Source organism: Macaca mulatta, chromosome 14 (assembly GCF_049350105.2).
Source record: "Macaca mulatta isolate MMU2019108-1 chromosome 14, T2T-MMU8v2.0, whole genome shotgun sequence".
Lineage (NCBI taxonomy): Eukaryota > Metazoa > Chordata > Mammalia > Primates > Cercopithecidae > Macaca > Macaca mulatta.
The window spans coordinates 7,173,969-7,200,755 of NC_133419.1; the positions used below are offsets into that span (position 1 = coordinate 7,173,969).

The 26,787-nt window shown below is 43.2% G+C and overlaps 1 protein-coding gene and 1 long non-coding RNA gene across 14 annotated transcripts in view; one reads left to right on the forward strand and one right to left on the reverse strand.

The window, feature by feature from the left end:
* The window catches only part of KDM2A (lysine demethylase 2A), a 157,212-nt gene that overhangs the window by 43,769 nt on the left and 86,656 nt on the right, over window positions 1-26,787 (reverse strand). For 12 of the 13 annotated variants that reach the window (NM_001266388.1, XM_077960794.1, XM_077960795.1 and 9 more), the window contains 3 exon segments: window positions 652-745; window positions 1,155-1,261; window positions 9,462-9,640. In NM_001266388.1, coding sequence (NP_001253317.1) covers window positions 652-745; window positions 1,155-1,261; window positions 9,462-9,640 — 380 coding nt within the window. 13 annotated transcript variants of the gene reach the window in all.
* On the forward strand, window positions 15,392-16,760 carry LOC144334103 (uncharacterized). Its single transcript, XR_013403527.1, has 2 exons — window positions 15,392-15,880; window positions 16,342-16,760. It is a non-coding gene; the product is annotated as an uncharacterized LOC144334103 (long non-coding RNA).

Sequence of the window (26,787 nt, forward strand, 5' to 3'; positions counted from 1 at the left end):
GCGTGAGCCACCGTGCCCAGCCAAGACCTCATGTTTTAAGTAAGGCATTATCTGTTCTCATTCTAGTTCTACTTTTCTCTTACAAATGCATTCACTGCAAGTAAGACAAAAAAGAGTAACAACAGTGTAATACTATAAACCTCGGGTATTAATTCTAGATTTCCATTCTCATATAGCATTCAGAAGCATTTTCACAAACTGGAATATAACTGAATGAATAAAGATAATCCTTCATAACCTATTTACATCCTCAAAAAGAACTTAAAGGCTTCCTTTGGCCACATTTCAGACCAACGGCTACACAGAGGGAAAGTTCGTTTAGATCTTAATTTGCTGACTTCACAGTGAATCTATCCAAAATTTGTGTTCCCTTCCACTATTTATTTGGAGAACTCTGATTCAGGAATCTAGAAACAGGACTCTTGAGATTTACTAAGTGCTGTGCCAATGGTATAATGATAGTGAACTAGATGAATACTAATTTCTACCGAACACTAGCCAAGAAGGTGAACTTAATCTATAATTCTTTCCAGATATGAATGGGGACAATTCCCTAACAGATTCATTTCCAGGGTATATTAAGCATACATGAACTGAAGCAAAGTCATAACCAACTTCAGATTCCAACCCCTATCACAACTATGACCATACCTTTCCCCCTTGATGGATGTGATACCAAACAGAGGTACCACCAAAGTCCACATGGAAGTCAGTATAGCAGCCTCGAACACTCATTAGACAGTACCTGACCCAAAAAAAGCAGCAGCATTAGTGTACCGATGGAAGAAAGTACATCTGCCCCACCAAAATGCCATACTCTCCTCTTGTATACTCCCTTTATCTTCCACCTAATCAAGTTCCAGAAGGAGAAAAAGCAATGTATTTTCAAGTCATCACATTATCAGAAAAAGGTGGGTTTTTTTCTACCCTATTGACTAAAATGTTAAGTTTTTTTTTTCCTTTAACCATGTGGTTGTGTGCTATGGTATGCTCATATACACTCTTCCTTGTGGAACTGTGAAGTCTAATCTTTAAATAATTCATCTTTTTAATCATTTAGGATACAGAGCAAAGCTTTTAAGAGAGAAGCAAATCCTTGCTATTATTTTGGTCTCCCACAGCATGCGGAGGAAGATGCAGGGCGCTTCACTTACTTCTGCACTTTAGGGTACTGCATCTCCAAGATGGCATTTGTTGATTCAGTCTGGCTTTCCTTCAAGTGCCTTGGCCACATGTTGTCTACCCAGTCAATGAAATCCACCTTTAAATAGAAGGAGGAAACACTTGGGCTCCAAGGGAAAGGTTGGGGTCAAAGATAATTTTAAAGTCAAGAAAAGCAGAATTTCTTAAAATACACAACAAAAAACTATAATTTAATTGTAAGTAAATTAAAACAATCTGTTGGCGAATCTTAGGATTACTAGGCAACCATCCTAGAAATAATTGTTATATGAGAATAAAGATCATAATTCCATCAAATGATAATAGTAAAGACAGAACTAGTCAAAATAGAATCATTATTGATGCAATAGTGTATAACTATGAACTCTCTTCTATGTCAATACTCATATAATTTGTTTTATTTTTAATCCAATAAAAGGTATTGTCTGGAAGGTATCTATAAACTCAGCAAAATATATACCATTGTTAGAATAATTAAGATGCCAAAAGTTAGGCTTAAAAAAAAAAATCCAGTATGGATTTGTAGCCTTGTATTGACAATGTGCTACAGAAACTACCAGCTTAGGAATAAGAAGCTCCAGGTCTGTCATGTCTTTTCAAGACTATATAAGGCCCTGGAACTCATCTATAAAACTAAGACAGACCAGGCACAATGGCTCACGCTTGAAATCCCAGAGCTTTGGAAGGCCAAGGTGGGAAGATCACTTAAACCCAGGAGTTCAAGACCAACCTGGGCAACACAGTGAGAACCCAGCTCTTCACAATAAAACACAAGTCAGTTGCAGTGGTTCACGCCTGTAATCCCCAACACTTTGGGAGGCCGAGGCAGGCGGATCACCCAAGGTTGGGAGTTCAAGACCAGCCTGACCAACACGGAGAAACCCTGTCTCTACTAACAATACAAAATTAGGCTGGGCGTGGTGGCTCACGCCTGTAATCCCAGCACTTTGGGAGGCCAAGGCGGTGGATCACGAGGTCAGGAGATCGAGACCATCTGGCTAACATGGTGAAATGTGTCTCTACTGAAAATACAAAAAATTAGCCAGGCATGGTGGCAAGCGCCTGTAGTCCCAGCTACTCGGGAGGCTGCGGCAGGAGAATGGCGTCTACCCAGGAGGCAGAGCTTGCAGTGAGCAGAGATTGCGCCACTGCACTCCAGCTTGGGCAACACAGCGAGACTCCGTCTAAAAAAAAAAAAAACTTAGCTGGGCATGGTGGCGCATGCCTATAATCCCAGCTACTCGGGAGGCTGAGGCAGGAGAATCGCTTGAACCTGGGAGGCTGAGGTTCTGGTGAGCCGAGATCGTGCCACTGCACTCCAGCCTGGGCAACAAGAGCGAAACTCCATCTCAAAAAAATAAATTAAATAAATAAAATTAAAAAATAGCCAGGTATGGTGGCATGTACCTATAGTCCTAGCTACTTGTGAGGCTAAGATGGGAGGTTTGCTTAAACCCAGGAATTTGAGGCTGCAGTAAGCTACAATCACCACTGTACTCCAGCTTGGGCAACCAGAGCAAGACTGTCTCAATAAAAAACCCAAAACCATACACACACAAAACTAAGATAATTACTTCAAAGATATGTTGTAAGGATTAAATGTAAACACTTTTACCATTTTGAAATAATGTGAGAGTACAGAAATCTTTTTTTTTTTTTTGAGACAAAGCTTGCTCTGTCACCCAGGCTGGAGTACTGTGGTGCGATCTCAGCTCACTGCAACCTCCGCCTCCCAGGTTCAAGCAATTCTGTTGCCTCAGCCTCCCGAGTAGCTGGGATTACAGATGCCTGCCACTGCACCTAACTAATTTTTGTATTTTTTGGTAGAGACGGGGTTCCACCATCTTGGCCAGGCTGGTCTCGAACTTCTGACCTCAGGTGATTCACCAGCCATGGCCCCCCAAAGTGCTGGGATTACAGGCATGAGCCACCAGGCCCAGTCAGGAATCTTTTAAATAATATTGGCTGAAAAAAAAAAAGAGAAGTGAAAGCAATACGAATTGCAACATTTTACACTAATATGGTTACAAAAAACATGTATCTGGTAAGCTTTGTAACATCTATGTATCTGGTCACTTACTTCCCTTATAATGCAAATCGAGACAAATGCATACAGTTGTGCATGATATGAAGCAGTTGTCTAGAGGATACCCAGATGTTAATTGTGGGAGAGTATTTAGAAAGCATCACCACTGACATGGAAGAAACAAGACGAGGTGCAACTGTTAAGGTTAACCTGCTGCTCCATGCTCACGGAGCCAACAATTTTAACCAAGCATCCACTGGTCCCAGAACATTGAATAAGCCCTGGATGCTTTTATTTTTTCCGTGGGTCATTAGTTACTTAATGTAGTAGCCACCATCTCCCATCTCTGTGTGTTGTCTGTGGGAATGCCTTTAACAGAATAATGAATAAAGTACTTGCTTAATACACTGTAAGCTCCCATGTCTAAATGGGGAGAGGAAGGGTTCAGAATGTAAGAGTATTTTTTTTTTTTTTTTTTTTTTACCATGCATTCATTCACAGAAAGAAGAATTTCTTTTTTTTTGAGGCGGAGTCTCGTTCTGTCGCCCGGGCTGGAGTGCAGTGGCGCGATCTCAGCTCACTGCAAGCTCCGCCTCCTGGGTTCACGCCATTCTCCTGCCTCAGCCTCCCGAGTAGCTGGGACTACAGGCGCCCACCACCTCGCCCGGCTAGTTTTTTGTATTTTTTAGTAGAGACGGGGTTTCACCATGTTAGCCAGGATGGTCTTGATCTCCTGACCTTGTGATCCACCTGTCTCGGCCTCCCAAAGTGCTGGGATTACAGGCTTGAGCCACCGCGCCCCACCATTTATTTATTTTTTGAGACAGGGTCTTGCTCTGTCACCCAGGCTGGAGTGCAGTGGCGTGATCATGGCTCACTGTGACCTCTGCCTCCTGATTTCAAGCGATTCTCCCACCTCAACCTCCCAGGTAGCTGGGATCACAGGCGCCCACCACCATACCCAGCTAATTTTTGTATTTTTAGTAGAGGCAGGGTTTCACCATGTTGGCCAGGCTGGTCTTGAACTCCTGACTTCAAGTGATCTGCCCACCCAGAGTGCTGGGATTGTAGGCGTAAGCTACTGCACCTGGCTTATTTTCTGTATTTTGATTGTGGTGGTTACTCACATCAATAAATATGTCTGTCAAAACTCATTGAAATGCACACTTAAAATGGGGGTCCGGCCGGGCTCACGCCTGTAATCCCAGCACTTTGGGAGGCCGAGGCGGGTGGATCACGAGGTCAGGAGATCGAGACCATCATGGCTAACACAGTGAAACCCCGTCTCTACTAAAAAAAAAAATACAAAAAATAAGCCGGGCGTGGTGGCGGGCGCCTGTAATCCTAGCTCCTCGGGAGGCTGAGGCAGGAGAATGGTGTGAACCCAGGAGGCGGAGGTTGCAGTGAGCCGAGATCGTGCCACTGCACTCCAGCCTGGGCGACAGAGTGAGACTCCATCTCAAAAATAAAAAATAAAAAAAAATTTAAAAATGGGGGTCCACTTTACTGAACATCAATTTTACCTCAATAAAGCTGGTTTTTAAAAAAGCACTAGTAAAATATACTGGAAAAGACCTAGATAAATGAAGGGATATACTATGGGGGGAATAAGAATTCTACCAATAGAAACAGCAACAACAAAAATAACATGATTGTAGCTATAAATGTTTTTTTGTTTGTTTTGAGACAGGGTCTCATTCTGTTGCACAGGCTGGAGTGCAGTGGCACCATCTCAGCTCACTGCAACTTCTGCCTCCCGGGTTCAAGCGATTCTTGTGCCTCAGTTTCCCAAGTGGTCTCGAACTCTTGGGCTCAAGTGATCCACCAACCTTGGCCTCCCAAAGTGCTGGGATTAGAGGTGTGAGCAACCGTGCCAGGCCTCTAGCTATAAATGTAAAACTTAGCCGGGCATGGTGGCTCACGCCTGTAATCCCAGCACTTTGGGAGGCCGAGACGGGCGGACCACGAGGTCAGGAGATCGAGACCATCCTGGCTAACACGGTGAAACCCCGTCTTTACTAAAAATACAAAAAATTAGCCGGGCGTGGTGGCGGGCGCCTGTAGTCCTAGCTACACGGGAGGCTGAGGCAGGAGAATGGCGTGAAGCCGGGAGGAGGAGCTTGCAGTGAGTGGAGATCGCGCCACTGCACTCCAGCCTGGGCGACAGAGCAAGACTCCGTCTCAAAAAAAAAAAAAAAGAAAAGTAAAACTTGACCTGGTCAATACTTTTCCATTATTAAGATTTTGAAATGTGTGACAATTCCACATGAAGTCTTCTCTTTTATTCTACCAATAAAACATTACTACTTACATAGCAAGGTCACAAAAAGCTTACCTGCTTTTAGAATGTGAGCTTGGTAATAGCTCGTTCAAATTTTCTAATCATGTTTTAGATCCCTGTAAGATAATGGTAGCGTGGCCTCTGCTCTCTTAATAATTTTCTATTTCCGAGCCCTCTCATAGGTTGATGTCACATTTTTATCACTAAAACTAGGGACAGGCCGGGCGCGGTGGCTCAAGCCTGTAATCCCAGCACTTTGGGAGGCCGAGACGGGCGGATCACGAGGTCAGGAGATCGAGACCATCCTGGATAACACGGTGAAACCCCATCTCTACTAAGAAATACAAAAAACTAGCCGGGCGAGGTGGCGGGCGCCTGTAGTCCCAGCTACTCGGGAGGCTGAGGCCAGAGAATGGCGTGAACCCGGGAGGCGGAGCTTGCAGTGAGCTGAGATCGCGCCACTGCACTCCAGCCTGGGCTACAGAGCGAGACTCCGTCTCAAAAAAAAAAAAAAAACTAGGGACAGAGTATATAAATTCAGGATGCCACAAAAAAGGCTTCATGTGGAATAGTGAGACATTTCACAATCTATTTTTTTTTTTTTTTTTTTGAGACTGAGTCTCGCTCTGTCACCCAGGCTGGAGTGCAGTGGCCAGATCTCAGCTCACTGCAAGTTCCACCTCCCGGGTTTACGCCATTCTCCTCCTGCCTCAGCCTCCCAAGTAGCTGGGACTACAGGCACCCGATCAGCGAGGTTTTTTTTGTATTTTTTAAGGAGAGACGGGGTTTCACCGTGTTAGCCGGGATGGTCTCAATCTCTTGACCTTGTGATCCGCCCGTCTCGGCCTCCCAAAGTGCTGGGATTACAGGTTTGAACCACCGCGCCCGGCCTCACAATCTTAATAATGGTAAAGTATTGACCAGGTCAAGTTCTACATTTATAGCTACAATTATGCTATTTTTGTTGTTGCTGCTTAGCTTTTTTTTTTTCCCCCCCCAAAAGTAGAGACAGGGTTTCATTATGTTGCTCAGACTGGTCTCAAATTCCTAGGCTCAAGCAATCCTCCTGCCTCAACCCCCTGAGTAGCTGGGACTACATGGGGGATGCCATCATGCCCGGCTAATTTTTCTGTAGAGATAGGGTTTCACCATGTTGCCCAGGCTGGTATCAACCCCTGAGCTCAAGCAAGCTGTTTGCCTCAGCCCCCCAAAGTGCTAGGATTACAGGCATGAGCCACCATGCCTGGCTTCTATTTATATATATTTTTTTATCATTTTATTATTTTTTTGAGACAGAGTCTTGCAATGTTGGCTAGGCTAGAGTGAAATGGTGTGATCACAGCTCACTGCTCCCTCAACCTCCCAGGCTCAAGCAATCTTCCCACCTCGGTCTCTTGAGTAACCAGGACTACAGGTGCACGCCACCATCCCTGGCTAAGTCTTCAAACTTTTTGTAGAGTCTTGCTATGTTATCCAGGCTGGTCTTGAACTCCTAGGCTCAAGGGATTCTCCTGCCTCAGCCTCCCAAAGTGCTGGAATTATAGGCATGAGCCAACGAACGTGGCCAATCCTGTTATTTTTAAATTAAAATTCTGGAAATTGGCTGGGTACAGTGGCTCACACCTGTAATTCCAACACTGTGAGAGGCTGAGGCAGGTGGATCACCTAAGGTCAGGAGTTCAAGACAAGCCTGGCCAACATGGTGAAACCCCGTCTCTACTAAAAATACAAAAATTAGCTGGGTGTGGTGGTGTGCTCCTGTAATCGCTGCTATTTGAGAGGCTGAGGTGGAAGAATTGCTTGAACCTGGGAAGCGGAGGCTGCAGTGAGCCGAGTTCATGCCACTGCACTCAAGCCTGGGCAACAGAGCGAGAACCTGTTTCAAAAATAATAATAAGGCCGGGCGCGGTGGCTCACGCCTGTAATCCCAGCACTTTGGGAGGCTGAGGCGGGCGGATCACAAGGTCAGGAGATCAAGACCATCCTGGCTAACATGGCGAAACCCTGTTTCTACTAAAAATACAAAAAATTAGCCGGGCGAGGTGGCGGGCACCTGTAGTCCCAGCTACTAAGGAGGCTGAGGCAGGAGAATGGCGAGAACTTGGGAGGCGGAGCTTGCAGTGAGCCAAGATCGCGCCACTGCACTCCAGCCTGGGCGATAGAGTGAGACTCCGTCTCAAAAAAAAAAAAAATGAAAAAATAATAATGATAATAAAATAAAATTCTAGAAATATTAAGGAAACAAAATTACAAATAAATGTTACTGGAATTCTTACATCCCTGTCATTAAATTCCTATTTAGTAAATCACATTAGGCTAACAAGAAGGCTAAATTCTAACCACCTGTCTTCCTGTACTTCCACATGACCAAACAAGCAATGATTACTAATATAAAAATAGTTCCTTTCGGCTGGGTGTGGTGGCTCATGCCTGTAATCCCAGCACTTTGGGAGACCGAGGCAGGTTGATCACTTGAGGTCAGGAGTTCAAGACCAGCCTGGCCAACATGATGAAACCCTGTCTCTACCAAAAAAATACAAAAATTAGCAGTGCATGGTGGCCTATAGTCTCAGCTACTCAGGAGGCTGAGGCAGGAGAATTGCTTGAACCAGGGAGGCGGAGGTTGCAGTGAGCCAAGATCGCGCCACTGCACTCTATATCCTGGGCAACAAAGTGAGACTCTATCTCAAAATAATAAATAAATAAATAAACAATAAAAATGTTAATTTTTATTTTTCAGGGTCTCATGACATTCCCCAGGCTGGTCTTGAACTACTGGCCTCAAGCAATCCTCTGTCTTAGCCTCTCAAAGTGTTGGGATTACAAGTTGAGCCACTATGCCTGGTCAAGAGTGAATTTTTATTTTTTTTTATTTTTTGAGACAAGGTCTCACTCTGTCACCCAGGCTGGAGTGCAGTGGCATGATCTCAGCTCACTGCAACCTCCGCCTCCCGGGTTCAAGCGCTTCTCCTGCCTCAGTCTCCCAAGTAGCTCGAATTACAGGCGCATGCAACCATGCCTGGCTAATTTGTGTATTTTTAGTAGAGACGGAGTTTTGCCATGTTGGCCAGGCTGGTCTCAAACTCCTGACCTCTGGCTATCCACCCACCTCGGCCTCCCAAAGTGCTGGGATTCCAAGCATGAGCGCCTGGCTCCAAGGGTGAATTTTAATACTCCTCTCCGTTACGTCCAAAGGTCAATGGGCCTACATTAAGTTACAGGTGAAACAAATCAGAATAATCCTGCCCTATATAAAATTAAGTGATTTCACGCCCAGGCATGGTGGCTCACGCCTGTAATCCCAGCACTTTGGGAGGCCAAGGTGGGAGGATTGCTTGAGCCCAGGAGTTCAAGGTCAGCCTGGACAAAATTGTGAGACCCTGTCTCTAAAAAAAAAAAAATTTTTTTTTGATTATAATAAATTTAAAAATTCACCCCCCCCCACAAAACTTTAAGTGATTTCAGAAAATGCAGTTATTCTTATCAAAATACAGTATCAATATATCTTTATAAAAATACAAGTTATTCTTGTCAAATAGTCTTATTTTCCTTCAGCTTAATCTTGGTATGTGCAAAAAGTTATAAATTTTCACAGTAGAAAAACAACTCATTTTATTTTAATTTTTTGAGACAGGGTCTTGTTCTGTCACCCAGGCTGGAATGCAGTGGTGCAATCACCCATCACTGCAGCCTCAACCTCCTGGGCTCAGGTGATCCTCCCACCTCAGCCTGAGTAGCTGGAACTACAGGCATGTGCCATCACACCCAGCTTTTTTTTTTTTGGGGGGGGGTACTTTTTGTAGCGATATGGTTTCACCATGTTGCCCTGGCTGGTCTCAAACTCCTCAGCTCAAGCGATCTGCCTGCCTTGACCTCCCAAAGTGCTGGGATTACAAGCATCAGTTACCAACACCCAGACGAAAACAACCCTTTTGGTGACAATGACAATATGAAGAAAATGATTACACTAACCGTGGAGGGCCTCTGCACCATGTTCTCCAGCCTGGTGTGGCTAAACTCTAGGCTGATGACATTATAGAGTTTTTCTCGCTCCTCCTCTGGGGTCTCATAGTAGCGTGTCCACTGAGCCATGGTCATTTCAATGCCTTTCTGTGTGTTCACATCCATGACATCCACCATGCGACGACTCCCTGCCATAAAAGATGCATTGATCATCTCTATGAAGCCACTAATATCCTTAAATACAGTAAGAATATTTTTAAAAAGGAGAAGGAAAAATACTATCCTTTCTTATTTTCAGTAATAGACAAGGAAAAAGTTCTCATTCAACATAATCATAATCAAATCACACAGAATGGGAAAGACAATGGGTAATGTTAATAATAATAATTATTCCCTAATGCATGTTTACCATACAGTCTGTTGTTGAATCTTTTATCTAAGGTCTAATTTAATCCTAACAATTCCTTTTTTTTTTTTTTGAGACGGAGTCTCGCTCTGTGGCCCAGGCTGGAGTGCAGTGGCGCAATCTTGGCTCACTACAAGCTCTGCCTCCCGGGTTCACGCCATTCTCCTGCCTCAGCCTCCTGAGTAGCTGGGACTACAGGCGCCCGCCACCACGCCCAGCTAATTTTTTTGTATTTTTAGTAGAGACGGGGTTTCACCGTGTTAGGATGGTCTCGATTTCCTGACCTCGTGATCCACCTGCCTTAGCCTCCCAAAGTGCTGGGATTACAGGTGTGAGCCACTGTGCCTGGCCTAATCCTAACAATTCTAAACGCTAAATACTAAATACTAATCTTCACTTCGTACACGAGAAAGCAGATGTTAGGTAACTTATAGAACAAACCAGGAAAAGAACCTGGGCAAGCTCACTCTAGAGTCAAGCTCTTACTTACTGAGCTATACTGATTTGATGTAGATTGACCTAATCTATCTCATAATTTGAATAAAGGATCCATAATTTAGTAGGTAATATGATGATTTTGAATTCATATTCTTTTGTTAAACAGGGCTATTTCCAAAACCTGTCGATAATATCCTAGCCCATGAAGATAATTATCCTAGTTCATGAAGAACAAAGTCCCCTTTTCATTTATTCCACAAATATTTATAGAATGATAAAGACACCAGGACAGACACGAAGATCTGTGTCAGATTCTTGTTGACTATAACAATTACAACAAAATGCAGAAGGCCAGAAGAGTCAGCAGAAAATAGTAGTGGAGAGAAAACAATAGCTTTGGAGCCAAAGAGACCTAAGTTTGTTTATTTATTTTTTAGAGATGGAGTCTTGCTCTGTCGCTCAGGCTCGGGTGCAGTGGTGTGCTCTTGGCTTACTGCAAACTCCCAACTCCTGGGTTCAAGCAATTATCCTGCCTCAACCTCCAGAGTAGCTGGGACTACAGGCACACGCTGCCACCCCACCTAACTTTTTGTATTTTAGTAGAGACGGGGTTTCACCATGTTGCCCAGGCTGGTCTCAAACTCCTGAGCTCAGGCAATTCGCCTGCCTTAGCCTCCTAAAGTGCTAGGATTACAGGCATGAGCCACCGCACCCGGCCTATTTATTTCTCTATTTTTATTTTGAAACAGTCTCACTGTGTCACCCAGGCTGGAGTGCAGTGGTGCGAAATCTTGGCTCACTGTAACCTCCACCTCCCAGGTTCAAGCAATGCTTGTGCCTCAGCCTCCCAAGTAGCTGGGACTACGGCCGTGTGCCACCATGCCTGCCTAATTTTTGTGTTTTTGGTAAAGTCAGGGTTTTGCCATGTTGGCCAGGCTGGTCTCAAACTCCTGACCTCAGGTGATCTGCCCACCTTGGCCTTCCAAAATGCTGGGATTACACGTGTGAGCCACTGCACCTGGCTGAGACCTAAGTTTAAATCTCAGCTCCTATACTACTTAGACAAGTTATGTAATTTCTCTAACATGAATATCTTGTGGAGAATGAGTATCACCTTGTGGGCCATTGTGAAGATTTAAAATCGATAAAGTAAAATGTTTAACACAAAGTAGGTGCTCAAGCAGCAGTAAAAACAAAAGGAAAGTATCATATTTTTATTAGACTGATCAGAAAATGCTTTAGGAAAAGAGGGGGAAGAATAAGTAGAATTCTAACGAGATGATTCAACAGGGACAATTCCACGCAGAGGTAAAGGCATAAGCTAAAATATTCAGAAAATGGTGGTCAGGGAAGGGAGAGAATAAAAAGCTGACAATATTGTATGCCTGGCCGGGCATAGTGGCGCACGTCTATAATCCCAGCACTCTGGGAGGTCAAGGTGGGCAGACTGCTTCTCTCCAGGAGTTTGAGACCAGCCTGAGCAACACAGCAAAACACTGCCTCTACTAAAAACACAAAAAAATTAAAATACACACGCAAACAAAAAAAAATACAAATACAAATACAAATACAAAAAATTAGCTGGGATGGTGGTGCGTGCCTGTAATCCCGGCTACTCAGGAGGCTGAGGTGTGAATCATCTGAGCCCAGGAGGTAGAGGCTGTAGGAAAAAAAAAAATTTTTATATATATATATATATATATATATATATATATATATATATATATATAGTCTGCCTTGTAAGACAAATAAACACGTGGCCTGGCTGGATATATCAGGTAGCATTAGAACCTGACTTCCTGTCTCTAAGGAATTTATGGTTTAGTTAAAGAGATAACACCCAAGAGAAGAATATGGCCAGTGTGAAATAGACAAGGCAGAATATATATATTAATAGCAAAACATAACTAATAATATAAGGCAATGGACAGAACCTACCCTTCATATTTTAAAAGAAAAAGTGAATGTCAAATCAAAACTGCCAAGAAATACCACTTCATAGCCACTAGGATCGCAATAATTTTAAAAATGGAAAATAATGAGTGTCAGCAAAAATGTAGAGAAATTGGAACCCTCATACATCTACTGGTGGGCATATAAGATGGTGCAGCCGCTATGAAAATTGGGTGGGCAGTTCCTCAATAAACTAAACACATAATGACCATATGACTCAGCAATTCTACTCCTAGGCATATATCTAAAAGAATTAAACAAAGTGTTCAAACAAAAGCTTGTACATAAATATTCACTGCAGCACTATTCAAAACAGCTAAAAGATGGAAATAACACAAATGTTTCTCATGATACGGATAAAATGTGGTCGATCCATACTAGGAAATATTTGGCCATAAAAAGGAATGAAGTACTAATACATGCTACAACATGGATACACCAAGAAAACACACTGTATCGGCTGGGAGTGGTGGCTCACGCCTGTAATCCCAGCACTTTGGGAGGCCTAGGCGGGTGGATCATGAGGTCAGGAGATCAAGACCATCCTGGTTACCACAGTGAAACCCTATCTCTACTAAAAATACAAAAAATTAGCTGGGCGTGGTGGTGAGCACCTGTAGTCCCAGCTACTCAGGAGACTGAGGCAGGAGAATGGCATGAACCCAGGAGGCGGAGCTTGCAGTGAGCCGAGATCGTGCCACTGCACTCCAACCTGGGTGACACAGCAATACTCTTACCTCAAAAAAAAAAAAAAAAAAAAACACTATCAAAGAAGTCTACACAAAAGGCTACATATTATATAGCTCCATTTATATGAAATATATAGATTAGACAAATTCACCAAGACAAAGAGTAGATTTGTTGTTGCCAGGAGTTAAGTGGAGGAGAAAACGGAGAATGACTGCTCAATGGTATGGAGTTTGTTTGGGGTGATGAAATTCTAAAACTAGATAGTGGTGATGGTTGCACACCGTGAAAAAACTTGATTACACAAGTATGCTTTAAAATGGGTTCATGACAATGAAATGTTTTATACAAAAAGAAAAAAATGTAATGGTTATGATGGTAAACTTTATATTATTTGTATTTAACCATAATTTAAGAAATTACAAGTAAATGCTTTCCTTCAGGAATGTAGGGGAGCGCAGGTGCGGAGACTCATGCCTATAATCCCAGCACTTTGGGAGGCTGAGCTGGGCAGATCACTTGAGGTCAGGAGTTTCAGACCAGCCTGGCCAACATAGTGAAACCTTATCTCTACTAAACATACAAAAATTAGCTGGGCGTGGTGGTGTGCGGCCATAGTCCCAGCTACTCAGGAGGCTGAGGCAGGAGATTCGCTTGAATTTGAGAGGCAGAGATTGCAGTGAGCCAAGATCGCACCACTGCATTCCAGCCTGGGCGACAGAGCAAAACTTTGTCTTTTAAAAAAAAAAAAAAAAAGAATGTAGAGGAAAGCAAAGTTTTATTCTTTTTTCCTTTTGAGATGGGGCCTCATTCTGTCACCCAGGCTGGAGTGCAGTGGCACAATCTAGGCTCAATGCAACCTCTGCCTCCCAGGCTCAAGCAATCCTCCCACCCCAGCCTCCTGAGTAGCTGGGACTACAGTGTACGCCACCATACCCAGTTAATTTTTTGTATTTTTGGTAGAGACAAGGTTTCGCCATGTTGCCCAGGCTGGTATTCTTTTATTATTAGACTACTTAGTATAGGCATATCTTGGAGATATTGTGGGTTCAGTTCCAGATCATTGCAATAAAACAAATGTTCCAATAAGCAAGTCATACAAACTTTTTGGTTTCACAGTGCACATAAGTTATATTTATGTTATACTGTAGGCTATTAAGTGTGCAACAGCATTGTCTCTACAAAAACAAGGTACATACCTTTATTTAAAAACACTTTATTGCTAAAAATGCTAACAATCATCTGAGCCTTCAGTAAGTCATAATATTTGCTTGTGGAGAGACTTGCCTCAATGTTGAGGGCTGCTGACTAATCAGAGTGGTGGTGGTTGCTGAAGGTTGGGATGGATATAGCAACTTCTTTTTCTTTCACTGAAGTGTAAACCTTTTTTCTTTTTTTTGGAGGTGGGGACAGGGTCTTGCTCTGTTGCCCAGGCTGGAGTGCACTGGCGCAATCACAGCTCACCGCAGCCACATTCTTGGGCTCTGATGATCCTCCCACCTTAGCCTCCTGAGTAGCTGGGACTACAGGCATGTGCCACAATGCCTGGCTAATTTTTTAATTTTTTGCAGATACAAGATCTTGCTATGTTTCTCAGGTTGATAATGTCTTTTTTGTTTGTTTTTTGAGACGGAGTCTCGCTCTGTTGCCCAGGCTGGAGTGCAGTGGCATGATTTAACCTCACTGCAAGTTCTGCCTCTTGGGTTCACGCCATTCTCCTGCCTCAGCCTCCTGAGTAGCTGGGACTACAGGCTCCTGCCACCACACCTAGCTAGATTTTTTTCTGTATTTTTAGTAGAGACGGGGGTTTCACTGTGTTAGCTAGGATGGTCTTGATCTCCTGACCTCGTGATCCACCTGCCTCAGCCTCCCAAAGTGCTAGGATTACAGGCGTGAGCTACCTCGCCCAGCCGACAATTTCTTTTTTTTTTTTTTTTTTTTTTTGAGACGGAGTCTCGCTCTGCCGCCCAGGCTGGAGTGCAGTGGCCGGATCTCAGCTCACTGTAGGCTCCGCCTCCCGGGTTCACGCAATTCTCCTGCCTCAGCCTCCCCAGTAGCTGGGACTACAGGCGCCCGCCACCTCGCCCGGCTAGTTTTTTGTATTTCTTAGTAGAGATGGGGTTTCACCGTGTTATCCAGGATGGTCTCGATCTCCTGACCTCGTGATCCGCCCGCCTCGGCCTCCCAAAGTGCTGGGATTACAGGCTTGAGCCACCGCGCCCGGCCCGACAATTTCTTAAAATAAGACAACAATAAAGTTTGCAACATGGATTGATACTTCCTTTCACAAACAGACTTCTCTGTAGCATGCAATGCTGTCTGATAGCATTTTACCCACGTTAGAACTTCTTTCAAAATTGGAGTCAATCCTCTCAAACCCTACTGCTTTATAAACTCACTTTATGTAATATCCTAAATATCTTGTTGTTACTTTGACAATGTTTACAGCATCTTCACCAGGAGTAGATTCCATCTTAAAAAAACAAACTTATTTGCTCATCCATAAGAAGCAACTCCTCATCTGCTCAAGTTCCATTATAGATTGTAGCAATTCAGTCACATCTTCCCCTCCATTTCTAATTCTAGTTCTCTCACTATTTTCACCACATTTGCAGTTACTTCCTCCACTGAAGTCTTGAACTGCTCAAAGTCATCCATAAGGGTGGGAATCAACTTTTTCCAAACTCCTGTTAATGTTGACATTCTGACCTCCTCCCATGTACCACAAATGCTCTTTTTCATTTTAATTAATTTTTTTTTTAGAGACAGGGTCTCACTCTCATGCCCAGGCTGTAACAGAGTGGCAAGATCAGAGCTCATTGCAGCCTCAAATTCCTGGGCTCAAGTGATCCTCCCACCTCAACCTCCCAAATAGTTGGGACTACAGGTGTACACCACCAAGCATGGCTGATTTTTTTTTTTTTTTGAGATGGAGTCTAACTCTGTCGCCCAGGCTGGAGTGCAGTGGTGCGATCTTGGCTTACTGTAACCTCCACCTCCCAAGGTGAGGCAATTCTCCTGCTTCAGCCTCCCAAGTAGCTGGGACTACAGGCTCATGCCACCATGCCTGGCTAATTTTTGTATGTTTAGTAGAGACTGGGTTTCACCATATTGGTCATGCTGGTCTTGAACCCCTGACCTTGTGATCTGCCCGCCTCGGCCTCCCAAACTGCTGGGATTACAGGCCTGAGTCACTGCACCGGGCCATGGCTAATCTCTTAGTGAGATGGTCTCACTATGCTTCCCAGGCTGGTCTCAAACTCCTGGCCTCAAGGGATCCACCCATCTGGGCCTTTCAAAACGCTGGGATTACAGACATGAGCCACTATGCCTGGCCACAAATGTTCTTAATGGCATCTACAGTGGTGAATCCTTTCCAGATGTTTTTCAATTGATTTGGTCCAGATCCATCAGCAGAATCACTATCTATATCAGCTATAGCCTTATGAAATATATTTCTTAAATAGTAAGACTAAAGTTGGAATTACTCCTTGATCCATGGGCCACAGAATGAATACTGTTATCTGGCATGAAAACAATATTAATCTCAGGCAGGGATGGTAGCTCATGCTCGTAATCCCAGCACTTTGGGAGGCTGAGGCAGGCAAATCTCTTGAGCCCAGGAGTTTGAAACCAGCCTGGGTAACATGTTATACTGTGTCTCTACCAAAACATACAAAAATTAGCTGGGTGTGTTGGCATGTGCTTGTAGTCCCAGCTAAAGGTTGAGGTGGAAGGATCACCTGAGCCCAGGGACACTGAGCCTGCAGTAGGCCGTGATTGTACCACTGCACTCCAGCTTGGGCAACAGAGTGAGACCTTGTCTTAAAAAAAAAAAAAAAAAAAAAAAAGGCTGGGCGCGGTCGCTCGCACCAGTAATCCCAGCACTTTGGGAGGCCAAGATGGGCGGATCACGAAGTCAGGAGATCGTGACCATCCTGGCTAATATGGTGAAACCCCATCTCTACTAAAAATACAAAATAAATTAGCCAGGTGTGGTGGTGGGTGCCTGTAGTCCCAGCTTCTCAGGAGGCTGAGACAGGAGAATGGTGTGAACCCAGGAGGCAGAGCTTGCAGCACTCCAGCCTAGGCGACAGAGCGAGACTCCGTCTTAAAAAAAAACACAACAACAACAACAAACAACATTAATCTCTTTGTACATTCCCATCAGAGCTCTCGGGTGAAGAGGTACACTGTCAATGAGCAGTAACATTTTGAAAAGAACCTTTTTTCCTGAGCAGATCTCCACAGTGGGCTTAATATATTCAGTAAACCATGCTGTAAAACAGATGTGCTGTCATCTAGGCTTTGTTCTTCCATTAATAGAGTAGATTTAACATAATTCTTAAGGGCCCTAGGATTTTGGAATGGGAAATGAGCTTTTTTGGAATGGTAAATTTGGTTTCCAATTAAAATCACCAGCTGTATTAACCCCTAACAAGAGAGTCAGCTTGCCCCTTGAAGCAACTGCCTTTCTCTAGCTACGAAAATCCTAGATGGCATCTTCTTCCAATAGAAGGCTGTTTCATTTACATGGAAAATCTGCTGTTTAGTGCAGCCTCCTTCATCAATGATCCTAGCTGGATCTCCTGGATAACTTGCTGCAGCTTCTACATCAGCATATGCTGCTGCTTTACCTTGCACTTCATTGTTACAAAGATGGTTTCTTCAACTTCATAAACCAACCTCTCCTAGCTTTAAACTTCTCTTCTGCAGCTCCCTCACCTCTCTCAGCCTTCACAGAATTAAAGAGAATTAGGGTTTTACTGTGGCTTAAGGCTTGTTAAGGGATGTTACTGCTGGTTCAAATTTTCTATCTAAACCACTCAAACTTTCTCCATATCAGCAATAAGGCTATTTTTCTTTCTTATTCCCATGCTCATTGGAGTAGCACTTTTAATTTCCTTCAAGAATCTTTCCTTTGCATTCACATCTTGGTTAACTATTTGATATAAAAGGCCTATCCTGGGCCGGGCGCGGTGGCTCAAGCCTGTAATCCCAGCACTTTGGGAGGCCGAGACGGGCGGATCACGAGGTCAGGAGATCGAGACCATCCTGGCTAACACGGTGAAACCCCGTCTCTACTAAAAAATACAAAAAAAAAAACTAGCCGGGCGCGGTGGCGGGCGCCTGTAGTCCCAGCTACTCGGGAGGCTGAGGCAGGAGAATGGTGTGAACCCGGGAGGCGGAGCTTGCAGTGAGCTGAGATCCGGCCACTGCACTCCAGCCTGGGCGGCAGAGCGAGACTCCGTCTCAAAAAAAATAAATAAATAAAATAAAAGGCCTATCCTGGCTTTTGACATGCCTTTAACACAAAACTTAATCATTTCTAACTTCTGATTTAAAGTGAGAGACGTGGGACTCTTCCTTTCACTTGAACACTTAAGAGGCCACTGTAGTGTTATTAGTTGGCCTAATTTCAATATTGTTGTGTCTCAGGGAATAGGGAGGCCTGAGGAGAGAAAGAGAACAGGGGAATAGCAATTTGGCAAAGCAGTCAGAACACATACATTTCAAATCTGCTCTCCTATATGGATACAGTTCATGGCACCCCAAAACAAGTATAATAGTAATGTCAAAGATCACTGATCAGCCAGGTGCAGTGGCTCATGCCTGTAATAACAGCACTTTGGGGAGGCTGAGGGGGGTGAATCACTTGAGGTCAGAAGTTTGAGATCATCCTGGCCAACATGGTGAAACTCCATCTCTATTAAAAATGCAAAAATTAGCCAGGCATGGTGGTGCATGCCAGTAATCTCAACTACTCAGGAGGCAGAGGCATGAGAACTGCTTGAATCCAGGAGGTGGAGGTTGCAGTAAGCCAAGATTGCGCCACTGCACTCCAGCCTGGGCAACAGAGTGAGACTCCATCTTAAAAACAAACAAACAAACAAACAAACAAACAAAAAAACACCACTGATCACCACTAACAAATAATAATGAAAAGGTTTGAAAATGTGACAGACATGAAGTGAGCATATGCTATTGGAAAAATGGCAGCTACAGACTTGCTCAATGAAGGTTTGCCAGAAATCTTCAATTTATAAAAAACAAAACAAAAACAAAAAAACAACAACAAAAAACCCCACTATCTGCAAAATGCAATAAAGCAAAGTACAATAAAATGAGGTGTGCTCATACTCTGGGTATGGACCAGAGCACTTAGATAAAATTGTGATGGTCAAAGTAATAGCTAACATTTACTGAGAACTCAGCACAGTTGATCCTTGAACAACACTGGTTTGAATTGCATGGGTTCACTTACACATGAATTTTCTTCCATCCCTGCCACTCCTGAGACAGCAAAAGCAATCCCACCTCTTCCTTAGCCTACTCATCATGAAGATGAAAAGATAGTAAATGTATTTTCGATCTTAATAGTAAACATATTTTCTTTTGTAATTTAGTAATTTTTTCTTACTTTATTGTAAGAATATAGTATATAATATGTATAACATAAAATATGTTAATCAACTGTTTACATTATCCATAGGCTTCCAGTAAACAGTAGGTTATCAGTAGTTAAGTTTCTGAGGAGTTCCAAGTTATATGCAGATTTCTGACTTGCTGAGGGTTGGTGCCTCTAGCACTTGCATTGTTCAAGGGTCAACTGTATATGCCAGACACTGTTCTAAGCACTTCACATTTAAGTAACTTGTCCAAGATTACAGAGCTAGCAATTAGTGTAGCTGGGGACAGTTTTGCTACAGAGTCCATATTCTCAACCAAATACATCCTATCACAGAAAGTTTACACGACAGAACGGCTTACTTCTTTCTAATACATAAACTGACATTGAAGAAGTAACATTCTACCACAGGCTGAAAAGAAGAGCTGGATCAGCTTTTTCACGCATTTTGCCAATGATTAACTATCCAAGAAACAAAAAAACATCTAGACTTTAAAAAAATCTGCATAGAAAGTTAGTCACTGGCTGGACACAGTGGCTCACACCTGTAATCCCAACATTTTCGTGGGGCTGAAGCGGGCCGAATGCTTGGGCTCAGGAGTTCCAAGACCAGCCTGGGCAACAAGGTGAAATCCCATCTCTACAAAAAAAATACAAAAATTATCTGGGCATGGTGGTGCCCACCTGTGGTCCCAGCTACTCAGGAAGCTGAGGTGGGAGGATTGCTTGAGCCCAGAAGTCAAGGCTGCAGTGAGTCATGACTGCCCCACAAACTCCAGCCTGTGTGACAAAGCAATAAAAAGTTAATTTCTGATAAGGTCTGTCAGGTTAGATATAATTGTTGCTTTATTTTCAATCACAGCAAAGATATTTGTGTTCATCCTTGGGTTTATTTAGAAAATATAAGGTTACAAAGGGTTTCCAAAGATCATTATTAACATTAAGAAGAGTACTGAGGAAAGGAAAAGTGGTAAGGAAGTAGGAAGAAAACCAAAGAAAGACTGATGACTGAATAAGATCTTACATATTTGTATAGCTCAGAAATTTGAATACTATATCCAGGAGTCTACTTTCTTTTTTTCAACTTGTAACAAATTGTAGTAAAATATAAAAACATAAAATGTTCTATCTTAACCACTTTCAGGAGCACAGTTCAGTGTTACCAAACATATTCACAATGTTGTGCAACCATTACCACCATCCATCTCCATAACTCTGTTCATCTTACAAAACTGAAACTATGGCTGTTTTAAGTCCCCACTGCCCTTCTTCCCAGTAACCACTATTCTACCTTGTCTCTATGATTTTGGTTACTCTACATAATTCATGTTAGTGGAATTACACAGTATTTGTCTTTTTGTGGCTGGGTTATTTCACTTAGCATAAGTCCTTAAGATTCATATAATTTGTAGTATTTATCAGAATTTCCTTCCTTTTAAAGGCTAAATAATATTCCAGTGAATGGAAATACCACATTATGCTTATGTATTCACCGTTGATGGACATTTAGGTTGCTACATTTTAGCTACTATGAATAATCATTGAGCTAAGCGCTGTGGTACCTGCCTGCAGTCCCAGCTATGCAAGAGGCTAAGGCAGGAAGATCACCTGAGTCCAGGATTTCAAGGCCAGCTTGGGCAACACGGTGAGACGTCATCTCTTAAAACTGTAATACGCCCACTTGCTCCCTCCTGCCATTTGGCTGACACGAAGAACTAGAGGTGACAGCAGTGGTAGCCTGCATCTGAGGCTCATGGGCTGCAAGCCCCTGCTTGGGCACCATGGATGATTTTGCCAAAGGAGGTTTCACTGTAGTGGATTATGTCTTGTTAGAAAATTGCCCTAATATGGGCGATTGTGTCGTTGCTCCTCAATTTATGACCAACAATTACGTTCGTGTGACTCAGCTTAACTGGGATGGGGTAGGTATGCAATACAAAGATTACATCTAAGTGACAGAAATGTAGCAATTCTTGTGGTTCTCAGATAAGTTTGAAGAAATCACATCTTGAGTTGATAGAAGATATTGTGGATTTGGCAAAGAAAGTTGCTTTAAGTGGTAGAAAAATGATTCATTCTTTATTGGAAGCTTATTGAGAACTGGTTATAAAATAAAATACTGGCAACGGAACCAGCTTTGAACTGGGTAAATACACAGGCAATATAACAATTCTAACTAAATTAGGACAAGCTGACAATTGTTGGCTTATTTTCTTTACTGAATATAAGTACAATATAACTAAAGTTCTAATAGAAAACTGCAATTTGCTTGAAGAATTTTATTTTTATTTTTATTTTTATTTTTTTTTTTGAGACGGAGACTCGCTCTGTCGCCCAGGCTGGAGTGCAGTGGCCGGATCTCAGCTCACTGCAAGCTCCGCCTCCCGGGTTCACGCCATTCTCCTGCCTCAGCCTCCCGAGTAGCTGGGACTACAGGCGCCCACCACCGCGCCCGGCTAGTTTTTTGTATTTTTTTTTTTTTTAGTAGAGACGGGGTTTCACCGTGTTAGCCAGGATGGTCTCGATCTCCTGACCTCGTGATCCGCCCGTCTCGGCCTCCCAAAGTGCTGGGATTACAGGCGTGAGCCACCGCACCCGGCTGCTTGAAGAATTTTAAACCCAAGGTTCTACAGACTGCATAGAGCATGAAAAACTAATAAAAATAAAAGGAAATGAAGAGTTTTGCAAAGAAAGACTTGATATAGCTCTATTACACCAGAGCCACTGAATAGACCTGAAAACCATTTTCTTTATAGCAACTGAGCTCTGTTTTCTTTGTACTGAACAGTTTAGAACACAGTCCCATGGTATAAAATTTGGAAAATTTGACAAGAGTTTAAAAAGAAAATAAAAATCACCAGTAATCCAACCACCTTGAAGAATACAGCTGTATTAATGTTTTTTTTTTTTTTGAGATGGAGTCTCGCTCTGTTGCCCAGGCTGGAGTGCAGTGGCACGATCTCGGCTCACTGCAAGCTCCGCCTCCCGGGTTCACGCCATTCTCCTGCCTCAGCCTCCCGAGTAGCTGGGACTACAGGCGCCCACAACCGCGCCCGGCTAATTTTTTGTATTTTTAGTAGAGACGGGGTTTCACCGTGGTCTCGATCTCCTGACCTTGTGATCTGCCCGCCTCGGCCTCCCAAAGTGCTGGGATTACAGGCGTGAGCCACCGCGCCCGGCTGTATTAATGTTATGCAACTTTTTTTTTTTTTTTTTTGAGACAGAGTCTCACTCTATCACGCAGGCTGGATTGCAGTGGTGTGATCTCGGCTCATTGCAGCCTCCATCTCTTGGGTTCAAGTGATTCTCCTGCCTTAGCCTCTCAGGTAGCTGGGCCTACAGGTATGTGCCACCACACCCAGCTAATTTGTTATGCAACTTTTAGATGGCTCAAGTCATAGATAAACTGAGACTATTTAAACTAGAGAACTGGATGGGGTTGACAGAGTCTTCCATCAATACCATTATTCTCAACGGGTTCTGACAAGAAATGAGCTGCAAATGTCTTTAGGTTATTGCCTCTGTCTAGGTCCCGAATTCCATATATTCTATGCTGTTTTTTTTTTTTTTTTTTTTTTGAGGCAGAGTCTCGCTCTGTCACCCAGGCTGGAGTGCAGTGGCGCGATCTTGGCTTACTGCAAGCTCTGCCTCCCGGGTTCATGACGTTCTCCTGCCTCAACCTCCTGAGTAGCTGGGACTAAAGGCGCCTGCCACTACGCTCGGCTAATTTTTTTGTATTTTTAGTTTCATGGTGTTATCCAGGATGGTCTCAATCTCCTGACCTAGTGATCTGCCCACCTCGGCCTCCCAAAGTGCTGGGATTACAGGCGTGAGACACCACACCTGGCCTATTCTATGCTGTTTGAAGATAAGTTGGTATGCTTTCAAGATCAGATGAACAGGCTGGCAACTTCTAAAAGTTGAGGATTCCTACAATAATTGAGAAGCCAATCCAAAAATTGTGCCTGGCAGGAGGTCATCCACTCTCCAGCTTCGAGAGCTAACAGGCAAATCCAGGTATTTCTGCTCTTTCATGAACGTTGAATGTTAGACACACAAACAGGATCCTCCTAAAACCCTGCTGCAACAGGAGGTGAATCAAAGTAGGAGTACAGAAGCCAGGTAGCTTGCTGAGGTAAAGGCCAAGAGCAGGTTGTGGATCTATCCTTGTACCTCCTTCCTGATGGTCTAGCTTGTGGTTTAATATCACCTACATTTTTATTAGAGGCAGGTAAGCAGCACTGAGAGCCCCCTATTTTTTACTAGGCAATCACCAATATGTATTGAATGCCTATGTAATGCACAAAGTGTTATGCCACATTGCTTTTACTGGTGTTTTTCTTACCTTTTCACAGTATTTATATGATTTACTCAATAATGTGGAGATAATGTTTTCAGAGTCCACAGTATATGTAACTCCTGATAAACTGACTAGATAATGTAACTTAAGAAAAGAACACATTGCTAGAAATTCAGATGTGCCATTGACACAGGAGGACCTACACCTCAGAAAGACTTTTATCAGAGTTACCAAGGTTGAGAGGTTTTGAAAGATGCTAGATCTGGGAATCTGGCTGAGCAGCTGCCGGGACAGCTGGAGGTAAAGCAATCACCCTCCCCCAGTTTGGGCAAAAGGATGCACTTCTCAGCTGTTCCACAAGGCCAGGATTCTTATCTGCTGTCACTGAAGCAAGAACTGAGATACACAAAGAGAACAGAAATGGAACATTTTAAACTAATACTAGAAAAGAAACAAACAAAAGGATTAAAGTCACAAATGCTAAAACTGCTGAAATAATTTATCCTAAGAGATTAGAAAATATAAGTAGAAACACTCAAATTAGATTAAATTTTAAAAATAACTTGGCAAGGTTAATATCTAAAATGGTGGACAGGTACGGTGAGATTACACCTGTAATCTCAGCAATTTGGGAAGCCAAGGCAGGAGGCCAGCTTGAGGCCCGGGGCTAGAGACCAGCCTCTTCAACACAGCGAGACCCCGTCTCAATAAATATGTATGTATGTATGTATGTATGTATGTATGTATGTTTTTATTGAGATGGGGTCTCACTCCGTCACCTAGGCTGGAGTACAATGGTGTGGTCTCGGCTCACCGCAACCTTCCCCTCCCAGGTTCAAGCAATTATTCTGCCTCAGCCTCCCAAGTAGTTGGGAGTAGAGGCTCCCACCACCACGCCTGGCTAATTTTTTTATTTTTCATAGATAAAGGGTTTTGCCATGTTGGTCAGGCTGCTCTCGAACTCCCGAACTCAGGTGATCCACCTATCTTGGCCTCCCAAAGTGCTGGGATTACAGGTATGAGCCACCATGCCCAGCCAATATATACGTATTTAAAAGGATAAAACTAATACAGTCTCCTACAACATGGCTGTGACTCTTCTGAGCACTTTATGTATATTAACTTTTAAAGCTAGAGTTTCCACTATTAATCACTATAAGAAAGTGATAACAGAATAAAAGGGAATATGAAAGTTTAAAAAATTTAAAAATAGATGGCCCAAATAGTCAATAAATATTTCTGAGAACATGATTATCCTTACTGGACATGCAGATTAAAAACTACAAGTTTCTCTTTCATATCCATCAGACTATCGAAAGTTTAAGTCTCGGCCAGGTGCAGTGGCTCACGCCTGTAATCCTAGCACTTTGGGAGGCTGGGGCGGGTGGATCACCTGAGGTCAGGAGTTCAAGATCAGTCTGGTCAACATGGCAAAACCCTGCCTATACTAAAAATAAAAAATGAGCCGGGCGTGGTGGCAGGCGCCTATAATCCCAGCTACTCGGGAGGCTGAGGCAGGAGAATCGCTTGAACCTAGGAGGCAGAGGTTGCAGTAAGCCAAGATCACGGCAGTGCACTCCAGGCTGGAAATAAAGTGAGATTCTGATCCCTCCCCCCAAAAAATAAATTAAAATTTTAAAAAATGAATATCTCACAATATCAAGTGTTTGAGAGAATATGGAACAAAGGACACTTTCATACTTGACTGAACAAAGTGTAAACTGGAACAATCGCTTTGGAGAGGAATCTGACAAGGTGAAAATGTACACTCTTTGGCCCACTTCTAGGCTCATACCTTCTAAACTCTCAAATGTGTACCCAAGAAGAAATTTATAAGCCTTCATTGTAGCATTATTTGTAAGACTAAAGAAATGGAGGCCGGGCACGGTGGCTCATGCCTATAATCCTAGCACTTTGGGAGGCCAAGGTGGGTGGATCACTTGAGGTCAGGAGTTTGAGACCAGCCTACCCAACATGGCAAAACCCCATCTGTACTGAAAAACACAAAATTGGCCGGGCATGGTGGTACATGCCTGTAATCCCAGCTACTTGGGAGGCTGAGGCAGGAGAACGGCTTGAACCTGGGAGGTAGAAGTTGCAGTGAGTCAAGATCGCGCCACTGCACTCCAGCCAGGGCACTAAGAGACACTCCATCTCAAGAAAAAAAAAAGAAAAAAGAAAAAAAATGGAAACAATGTAAATCGTAAATGTCCATCAGTAGGGGAATGGGTAAATTGTGGTATATTCATACAATGGAATTCTATATGGTAGTTAAAAAGAATGCAATGTTTAGTGAAAAAGCAAGTTGCAGAATGATTTGTGCACTATGATGCCATTTGTTAATGTTTAAAAAACCAAGGGAGTGGCTATCTCTGGAGAGAGGAGGAAGGGAAAGGGATTGAAAATGGAAGAATGGTACGCAGTGGATGTCAGCTCTAACAAACTTCTGCAAAAAGAGCTGAAGTTTAAATATGGCAAAAGGTTAATTTCTTACTATGTTGTACACAAGTGGATCTTCATTTTGGGTCCATAGATGGATGTTCATTTTGTTAATGATATTCTCTGTAATTTTATGTATATTTGAAATATTTGATAAAGAGCAAAACTAAGTGTAAAGATGCACATGTTAGAAAGAACCAAAGAAAAATACTAATAACAAATAAAAAAGTCGTATCATCTGCCAACAGGGGTGACTTCTTCCTTTCCAATTTGCATGGCTTTTCGTTCCTTTTTTTGCCTAATTGCTGTGTTAGGACTTCCAGTGCTACACTGAATAGAGGCAGTAAAAGCAGGCATCTTTACGTTGTTCCTGATCTTAAATGCTTTTGGTGTTTCACCACTGATTATGATATTTACTGGGGGTTTTTCATATAAAGCTTTTTTTTTTTTTTTTTTTTTTTTTGAGATGGAGTCTTGCTCTGTCGCCCAGGCTGGGGTGCAGTGGCCGGATCTCAGCTCACTGCAAGCTCCGCCTCCCAGGTTTACGCCATTCTCCTACCTCAGCCTCCCGAGTAGCTGGGACTACAGGCGCCCGCCAACCCGCCCGGCTAGTTTTTTTTGCATTTTTTAGTAGAGACGGGGTTTCACCGTGTTAGCGAGGATGGTCTCGATCTCCTGACCTTGTGATCCGCCCGTCTCGGCC